Here is a 10,053-nt window from a genome sequence, read left to right on the forward strand (position 1 = left end):
GATAAAAATATGGAAAATAATGCTGAAAAGAAGAAGGAAAGAAAACTATTAGATCATGAAGGTAGATGTGGGAACTCAGTGAATCCATAAAGCAAAACTATATCCATATTATAGGAGTCCCAGAAAAAATAGAGTGGAATAAAGAGGGCAGAAATTTTACTTAAACAAATTATATAGCTGAGAACTTACCTAATCTGGAAAAGGAGACAAGCATTTAAGTCCAAAAAGCACAGAGAACTCCCCTAAAAATTAACAACATATAACAGTGAAACTTGGATGCCACAACATATAATAGTGAAACTTGGAAATCACAAAGATAAAGAGAAAATTCAGAAAGAAGGTTAATACAAGAGGTCCTTAACCTACAAGGGTAGACATGTAAGGCTGGTGGCAGGCCAGTCCACAGAGGCCTGGAAGGCCAGAGAAGACTAGCATGATATAGTCAATGTGCTAAATGAGAAATTTATACAGCCAAGAATATTTTATCTAGCAAGTCTGTCATTCAGAATAGGAGAGATAAAGAGTTTCCAGGACAAACAAAAAATAAAGATATTCCTGAACACTAACCCAGCCCTGCAAGAAATATAAAAGGGGACCCTTTGAGCAGAAAGAGACAAAAAGGAGCAAAGACCAAAAGAGAGACAATCTCTAGGAACAATGAATTTACAGGTAATACAATGGCAGTAAATTCATATCTTTTATTAATTACTCTGAATGTAAACGAACTCAATGTCCCAATAAAAAGACAGAGGGTATTAGAATGGATTAAAAAAAAAAAGGCCCATCAATATGCTGCTTACAAAAGACTCATTTTAGATCCAATAACACCTCCAGATTGAAAGTGAGGGTTGGACAACCATCTACCTTGCTAATGGACATCAAAAGAAAGAATAGCCATCCTTAGACAAACTAGATTTCAAACCAAAGAGTGTAATAAGAAATAAAGAAGGACACTATTTCATAATAAAAGGGACTCTCCAGCAAGAAGATCAAAGAACTATAACTATTTGTGGCCCTAACTTGGGAGCACCCAAATATGTAAACCAACTAATAATAAGATTAAAGAAACACATTGATAATAATACAATAATACTCTGATAATCTTTTAACACCTTACTCATAACAATGGACAGATCTTCCAAACAAACCATCTAAGCAGATCTACAGGGAAACAAAGGCTTTGAATGACACATTAGACCAGAAGGCTTCACAGACATATTCAGTGCATTTCACTCTAAAGCAGCAGAAGCCACATTCTTCTCAAGTGCACATGGAACATTCTTCAGAATAGATCACAACTGGGTTACCTAATCAGGATTCAACTGATACAAAAAGATTGAGATCATACCACACATATTTTCAGACCACAGCACTATGAAACTTGAAGTCAACCATAAGAAAAAATTTGGAAAGACCACAAATATATGGAGGCTAAAGAACATCCTACTAAGGAATTAATGGGTTAACCAAGAAACTAAAGAAGAATTTTTAAAATACATGGAAGCAGATGAGAATGAAAACATAACAGTCCAAAACCTTTGGGAAGCAACAAAGACCATCCTAAGATAGAAGTATGTAGTAATCCTGGTTTTCCTCAAGAAATAAGAAAGGTCTCAAATATACAACCTAATCTTACACTTAAAAGAGGTGAAAAAAGAACAGTAAATAAAACCTAAATCCAGCAGGAGAAGAGAAATAATAAAGATTAGAGCAGAAATCAATGATATAAAAACAAAAAACAATAAGACAAAGCAATGAAACTAGGAGCTGGTTCTTTGAAGGAATTAACAAGATTGATAAACCCCTAGCCAAACTTATCAAAAATAAAAGAGAAAGGACCCAAGTAAAAAATCATGAATAAAAGAATAGAAATCACAACCAACCCTGAAGAAAAAGAAACAATTTTGAGAGAATATTATGAGCAGTTATATACCAACAAATTAACAATCTGGAAGAAATGGACAAATTCCTAGAAACTTACAAACTAGCAAAATTGAAACAGTGCATTTCACCCTAAAAAAAGTATAAAACCTGAACAGACCCATAATCAGCAAATAAATTGAATCAGTACTCAACTATTTCCAAACAAACAAGAGTCCAGGGCCAAATGGCTTCCCACAGGAATTCTACCAAACTTGTAAAGAAGAATTAATACCTATTCTTTTGAAAATATTTTTTAAAATAGAAACGGAAAGAAAAATTCCAAAGTCATTCTCTGAGACCAGCATTACCTTGATCCCAAAACCAAAGAGTCCACCAACATGGAGAATTACAGACCAATATCTCTGATGAACTTAGATGCAAAAATTCTCACCAAGATACAAGTTAATTGGATCCAACATTAAAAGGATTATCCACCACAACCAAGTGGGATTTATTCCTGGGGCCACAGGGGTGGTTCGACATCTATAAATCAATCAATGTGATAACCGACATTAATAAAAGAAAAGATAAAAACCATATAATCTTCTCAATAGATGCAGAAAAAGCATTTGACAAAATACAGCATTCTTTCTTGATAAAAATTTTATGTTGTGTGAATTTCAACCCAATTAAAAAAAACTGATCCTAAATTTTAAAAAGTACTAATTCAAAGTTTTAGAAAACTGCTCTATTAATTGATAGTTCTGATTTTTTTCATTAATATTTTCCAAGCATATTTATATTTAAGCTACATTATTCATTGTCTATACATCTCAAATTGAAATTTGACTTGTAACTACAGTCACAGAAATGCAACATTTCAGAAAGATTAATCTGGGAGTAGCATGCAGAATTAATGAAAAGGAGAGACAGAAATTTCATGTAGCTGATTATTCCAGTTATGGAGATTGGAATGAAGAAATAAAGACTTTGACGATGGTAATGATATAGTCAAGGACCTTGAGAACAAGCCTCTATATACCCAGGGCATTCCCTGCTGGCTGTTACTGCTTTTCTGGCAGAGCAGAGCTGGAACCAAGAAACAAGCCCAGACAAGTTCTATGTGATCTGAGACAGGATGGTCACCAAATCTGACGTTTCTTTGATTTTTCCTCTCATTTTTTTTTTTTTTTCAAGTTTGATCCAAATATTTGAAAAGCATTTACATATAGTAGAGAAATGGTTATGAAATAATACCAAATCAAAACATTGACAGTGATTAGCATTGGGTGATAGAATTATAGGCTATTTCTATTTTCTTCTTTATTTTTTATAAATTTATTTTTTATTGGTGTTCAATTTGCGAACATATAGAATAACACCCAGTGCTCATCCCGTCAAGTGCCCACCTCAGTGCCCATCACCCATTCACCCCCACCCCCCGCCCTCCTCCCCTTCCACCACCCCTAGTTCATTTCCCAGAGTTAGGAGTCTCTCATGTTCTGTCTCCCTTTCTGATATTTTCCTCTCATTTTAATGTTAAAAATCACACCCAAAGGTGGAGAGTTAACATGCAAATGAAACCTACAATTTATGAAGAAGCATGTTCTGTCAACTACAACTGTATGCCCAATTCCTGTATTCCCCACCCCTACATGCTTACACACCACTCCTTTCCCACCTCAGCCCCTTTAAAACTTTCTGTGGCTATTTTTGGAGGAGCGAGTCTGACACCTCTGTCCTGATTATGCCTCACCCCTTACCTGTAGCTGTTGCCCCAATAAAATTTGCCCGTGCCTTTCAACTTTGAGCTCAGCCTTTCTACTGTTGCTGAATCCAAGGTCCCAAGTCTGGGTATTTTAGTATGATGAGTTTTGATGTAAATAATTTATTTTGATGAAAATAATTTTGCAGATGTAATTAAAGTTCCTAGTTAGTTGACTGTAAGTAAAGGAGAATATCTTTGTGGGCGTTACTTAATCAGAGGGAGACCTGTAAAAGACGCTTAGACATTCTCTGACCTAGACTCTTTTTGTTAGTTTTGTATATAAAATTCAATTTGAAAAAAAAAAAAAATAAAAAATAAAAAAAAAAAAAATAAAAAAAAATAAAAAAAAAAAAAAAAAAAAAAAAAAATAAAATTCAATTTGAGGGACGCCTGGGTGGCTCAGTGGTTGAGCGTCTGCCTTCAGCTCAGGGTGTGATCCCAGAGTCCCAGGATAGAGTCCCACATCGAGCTTCCTGCATGGAGCCTGCTTCTCCTCCCTCTGCCTGTGTCTCTGCCTCTCTCTGTGTCTCTCATGAATAAATAAATAAAATATTTAAAATACATAAATAAATAATAAAATAAAATTTGATTAACATATAGTGTATTATTAGTTTCAGAATTAGAGTTTAGTGATTCATCACTTGCATATAACACCCAGGGTCATTACATCAAGTACCCTCCTTAATGCCCATCACCCAGTTACCCCACCACCCACCCACCTCCCCCACAGCAACCCTCAGTTTGTTCCCTATAGTTATGAGTCTCTTGAGGCTTGTCTCTATCTGATTTCATCTTATGTTATTTTCCCTTCCCCTGTGTCTGAACTAGACTCTTAGCATGTAACTCTGCACTTGTTCTCCCTTACTTAGCTGTCACTTCCTTTGCCAATTACCTGTGAACACCAAATTCAGCTTTTGTCTGCTTGTAATCATCTCTTTCTGACAGTATGTGAACAACAGCATTGGCCCATGCCCAAGAATTCCCAGCTAACTTCCCCTCCTGATGGCCTGTCCTACACATTTTGGACTTGTTTAGCTCCAGTCTGAACAATTAGGTAAGCAAATTCCTTGTAATGAATCTTTTAATCTAGGTGTTATATATGCACATATATCTCCTAGTGTTTCTGCCTTTCTGATTTAACTCTGATTGATACATATTTTGATACTAAACATGGCTCCAAAGAAACAGAATCTTAAGATTAAATTCTCTGAATTGTTTTCTGGGTTATCTGGAATTGGTTCTCTGGTTAGATTTTTTAAAAGATTTTATTTATTTATTCATGAGAGACACAGAGAGAGAGAGAGGCAGAGACATAGGCAGAGGGAGAAGCAGACTCCATGCAGGAAGCCTGATGCAGGACTCGATTCCGGATCCCGGGATCATGCCCTGAGCCAAAGGCAACCATTCAACCAGTGAGCCACCCAGGCAATCCACTGGTTAGATTTAAAGGCACTGATAACCCTGATTATGACTCTGTAATCCATAGAATCATGTGGCAGGACAGTTACTCAAATTTCACTGCTGGATATCTATAATTGAATAACATTAGGAGGTGAGTTTCTAGGTGCCCAAGTGCTTGTTAGAATATTTCAATAAAAATAAAGAATAAAATGGAGTTAAATGATTGCTCCTAACTGCACAGAGAAATTGAGGAAAGTAAAGTAAAGAATGAGCCAAAGGGACATCTGTAATAGTCCCCCCCTGAGATAGTTGCGTTGAGAGGCACTGATGATCTTTGTCAGGACTTACACCCCCAAACTGCTCTTTCCATCTAAACCTATATACTAGACTCAAATCTCAGCAGAATTTGATTACAAATGGAGGATGAGGAGAGGAGTCAAGAATGTGTCTTCATTTAAAAAAGAAGAAGAACAAGACCTCATTATATGGCTTTAGCAACTGGATGAAGAGTGGTACCCTTCCATGAGATGGTGATAAAAGTGGCTGAGCAGATTTGGAGCTTGGGAGGCAGAGGTGAAAACAGTTTTAAAGAATGTTTGAGTCCAGTGCCTGCAAGACAGAAATATACAAGAGTAAGTTTGACACAGGTCTGGCCAAGAGAAATAGAAGGAAAGGATGCAAAAATATTTCAATAAGGAAAATGTTTTCTGGATGCAAATTGTCTTTTTTCCAAAGTTTTCCACAATAGACACACCTTATCTGACATTATGGTATTACACACAGCATTCTTTCTGATCAAGGAACTCACTTTAGAACAACAACAAAAACAAAATGTGCCTGTGCTCATAGGTTTAACTGATTCTATCATGTTGCCCATCATCCTAGAGCAGATGCCTTGATAGAATTTACTTAGATTATTTTTAATTCATTTCATCAACATTTTAAACTTTTCAGTGTACAAGTCTTTAACCTCTTTGTTACATTTACTCCTAAGTATTTTATTCTTTTTGATGCTATTGTGAATGGAATTGTTTTCTTCACTTCCTTTCCAGATCGTTCATTGCAAGCGTATATAAATGCAATTAATTTTTAGATACAGATTTTGTATCTTGCAACCTTGCTAAATTCATTTACTAGTTCTAGTAATTTTTTTAGTGGAGTCTTTAAGATTTTCTACGCACAAGATTATGTCATTTGCTAAGAGAGATGGTTTTTATTTTTTCCTTTCCAATGTGAATTCCTTTTCTTTTTTTCTAATTGTCTTAGGTAGAATTTAAGTACAATGTTGAATAGAAGTGATCTTACAGGGAAAGTATCCAGTCTGTATGGGGATGTCTATAGATGCCTTTCATTGTGTTGAGGAAGTTCACTTCTATTCATAGTTTGTTAAATGTTTTTTATCATGAAAGGTTATTGGGCTTGATCAAATGTTTTTTCTGTATCATTGAGTTGGTTGTGTGATTTTTTGTATTAATCTATCAATAGTGATGTTAGTTGATTTTTGTATGTTTAAATATTTGCATTCCTAGGATAAATCCCATTTATCCCACCCTTCTACTTCCTAGCTCTATGGATTTGACTACTCTAGATAACTCATGAAAGTGGAATCATACAATATTTGTCTTTTTGTGATTGGCTTATTTCATGTAGAATTTTGTCTTCCTGGTTCATCCACATAGCATGTGTCAGAATTCACATTTCTTTTTAAGGATGAATATTATTCCATGGTATATACATACCACATTTTGTTTATCCATCTGTCAATGGATAGTTGGGTTAGTTCCACCTTTTGACTATGGTTAAAAAAAAAAAAAAGCTAATATAAACGTGGTTGTACAACTATCCCTTTGAGACGCTGTTTTCGATTATTTTGCATATATGTACAGAAGTGAAATTGCTAGATCATATGATGATTTTATGACTCATTTTTTGAAGAGCCTCCGTATTGTTTTTACAGTGTTTGTACCATTTTACATCCCCACGTATGGTGCACAAGAGTTCCAATTTCTCCACATCCTCACAAAACTTGTTATTTTCTCTTTTTATGGGTTATGGAGTGGGAAGAGCAGGTGGTTATTTTGGTAATGGGTGTAAGGTGTAATTTCATTGTTGCTTTGATTTGCATCTCACTAATGATTAGTGATGTTGAACATCTTTTCCTGTGCATATTATGCATTTGCAGATCTTTTTTTTTGGAGAATATTTATTCAACTCCTTTGCCCATTCCTCAATTGAGGTTTTTTTAATTTTTTGACTTAAATTCAATTTCATTGGGGCATGTGGGTGGCTCAGTTGGTTAAGCCACTGCCTTTGGTTTGGGTCATGACCTCAGGTCCTGGGATAAAGTCCCACACCAGGCTCCCTCCTCAGTGAGGATCTGCTTCTCCCTCTTCCACTGACTTCCCTCACCACCCCCAACTCATACTCTTTCTCACTCTTTGTCTCTAAAATATATAAATAAAATATTTTCTTTTTCTAAGATTTCATTTATTTATTCATGACAGACACACACACACACACAGAGAGGCAGAGACACAGGCAGAGGGAGAAGCAGGCTCCATGCCGGGAGCCCGATGTGGGACTCCATCTCGGGTCTCCAGGATCACACCCTGGGCCAAAGGTGGTGCTAAACCGCTGAGCCACCGAGGCTGCCCATTATAAATAAAATATTTTCTAGAAGTTAATTCAATTTAATTAACATATACTGTATTGTTAGTTTCAGAGGTAGAATTTGGTGATTCACCAGTTGCATAACACCAAATGTTCATTACTTCAAGTGTTCTCCTTTTTTTCCCCCCCAGGTGCTGGAATATGTTATTCTCTGAAGTTCTACATAATATTTAAATTCCGGGAAAAAAAGGACAAGCCATGTAATATTTTTTTTTCCCCAGAGTCTTGCTGTCAGCTGTGGAAGTATGTCAGAACCTCTACAAAAACCCAAATCATCTCGAATCAGGGTTCATCATCCCAACACGTCCCTGCACCTTTGCTGATTTAATGACACTCCCCTGAGGTCCAATACGGGGACTGCAGATTCCCCGCTGCAGTACTCAGTGGCTTGAAACAACAACAATAAAATATTTGTTATGTTTCTGAGGACGCAATCTCCTGGGCAGGGCTGGGGTGGGGCAAGGATTGTCTCTGCCTCCCCCTGCTTTAGGCTTCAGCCTTTGGAAGCTGGGGCAGGATGCATCTGAAGGCTCGTCCACGTGCCCGACATCTGGGCTGGGGAGACACAAGGCATAGCGGCCTCTACGCGGTCTCTGCAGCACGGTGCCTTCGCAGTGCCTGGTTTCTCAGGTAGTGGCCCAGGGCTCCCAGGATACGTGTCCCAAGAGAGACAGCAGAAAGCCAGCCACGGAAGTCACAGAGTATCACTTCCCTGCATTTCCTTCATCATGAGCAGGTCACTGAGGTCTCATATTCACGGAGAAGGAAACTAAACTTCACCCCCAGTGGGACAAGTGTCCAAGGATGTGCGGGTAATTTTTAAACCATCCCTTTTCTTTTGTATCTGCCAGATTCTTATATACTCCCTCAAGTGTTCTCCTTAAAGCTCCTCGCCTAGTTACACCACACTCCACCCACTATCCCTCCAGCAACCTTGTTTGTTTCCTATATTTAGGAATCTCTTATGGTTTGTTACCATCTCTATTTCATCTTATTTTATTTTTTCGTCCTTTTCTCTATGTTTATCTGTTTTGTTTCTTAAATTCCCCATATGCTCACCACAAAGAAAGAACAGGAGAGAGCACACTCTGCCAGGGATTTAATCAATTTGGATATAAATAGGATGACTGAACTAGAATTTAAAACAATGATTAGGGCAGCCCCGGGTGGCTCAGCGGTTTAGCACCGCTTTCAGCCCAGGGCATGATCCTAGAGACCTGGGATCGAGTCCCATGTCAGGCTCCCTGCATAGAGCCTGCTTCTCCCTCTGCCTGTGTCTCTGCCTCTCTCTCTCCTCTATGTGTATTGTCATGAATAAATAAATAAAAATCTTAAAAAAATAAAACAATGATTATAAAGATACTAGTGGGGCTTGAAAAAGCATAGAAGACATTAGAGAATCCCTTATTATAGAAATAAAAGAACAACTACTGTATCATGAACGGAGACTTCAAGAAATGAGCAATTCCATAAATTGAAATAACAACCAGATATAGGGCTCCCAGAAGATGAAGGGAGGCGGGGCAGAAGAGTTATTTGAACAAATCATAGCTAAGAACTTCCCCAATCTGGGGAAGGAAACAGGCATTCAAGTCCAGGAGGCATAGAGAACCCCCCAACCAATAAAAATAGGACATCTCAATATACAATGGTGAAGCTTCCAAATTTCAGAGATGAAGAGAAAATCCTGGAAGCCACTCAGGACAAGAAGTCTTTACCTACAAGAGTAGACACATAAGGCTGGCAGCAGACCTTTCCACAGAGAGCTGGCAGGACAGAAAGTGCTGGCATGATATATTTAACATGCTAAATGGGGAAAATGTGCTGCCAAGAATACTTTATCCAGCAAGGCTGTCATTCAGAATAGAAGGAGAGAAAGGTTATTTCCAAGATAAACAAAAACTAAAGGAGTTTGTGAACACTAAACCACTCATGCAAGAATTATCAAAGGGGGGAATCCCTGGGTGGCTCAGCGGTTTGGCACCTGACTTTGGCCCAGGGCTGATCCTGGAGACCCAGGATCAAGTCGCACATGGGGCTCCCTGCATGGAGCCTGCTTCTCCCTCTGCCTGTGTCTCTGCCTCTCTCTCTGTCTCTCATGAATGAATAAATAAAATCTTAAAAAAAAAGAAATATCAAACGGGATCCTTTGAATGAAGAGAGACCCAAAAAGTAACAAAGATCAGAAAGGAACAGAGGCAATCTATAGCAACAGTGACTTTACAGGCAATACAATGGCACTAAATTTATATCTTTAAATAATTACTCTGAATGTAAATGGGCTAAACCTCTAATCAAAAGACAGAGAGTATCAGAATGGATTTAAAAAAAGACCCAACACCAAAGAAATA

General features: G+C 37.6%; 1 protein-coding gene across 10 annotated transcripts in view; it reads left to right on the top strand.

Annotated features, from left to right (window-relative positions):
• The window catches only part of TUBGCP5 (tubulin gamma complex component 5), a 96,500-nt gene extending 88,416 nt beyond the window's left edge, over positions 1–8,084 (top strand). For 4 of the 10 annotated variants that reach the window (XM_072795215.1, XM_072795175.1, XM_072795220.1 and 1 more), the window contains one exon: positions 7,834–8,082. In XM_072795215.1, coding sequence (XP_072651316.1) covers positions 7,834–8,030 — 197 coding nt within the window. In that variant the 3' untranslated portion in view covers positions 8,031–8,082. Of the gene's footprint in view, positions 1–4,576; positions 4,686–7,833 lie in introns of all 10 variants that reach the window. The other 6 variants (XM_072795152.1, XM_072795163.1, XM_072795182.1 and 3 more) reach the window with 5 other exon arrangements.
• The last annotated feature ends 1,969 nt before the right edge of the window (positions 8,085–10,053 follow it).

This window comes from Canis lupus, chromosome 2, assembly GCF_048164855.1.
Source record: "Canis lupus baileyi chromosome 2, mCanLup2.hap1, whole genome shotgun sequence".
Lineage (NCBI taxonomy): Eukaryota > Metazoa > Chordata > Mammalia > Carnivora > Canidae > Canis > Canis lupus.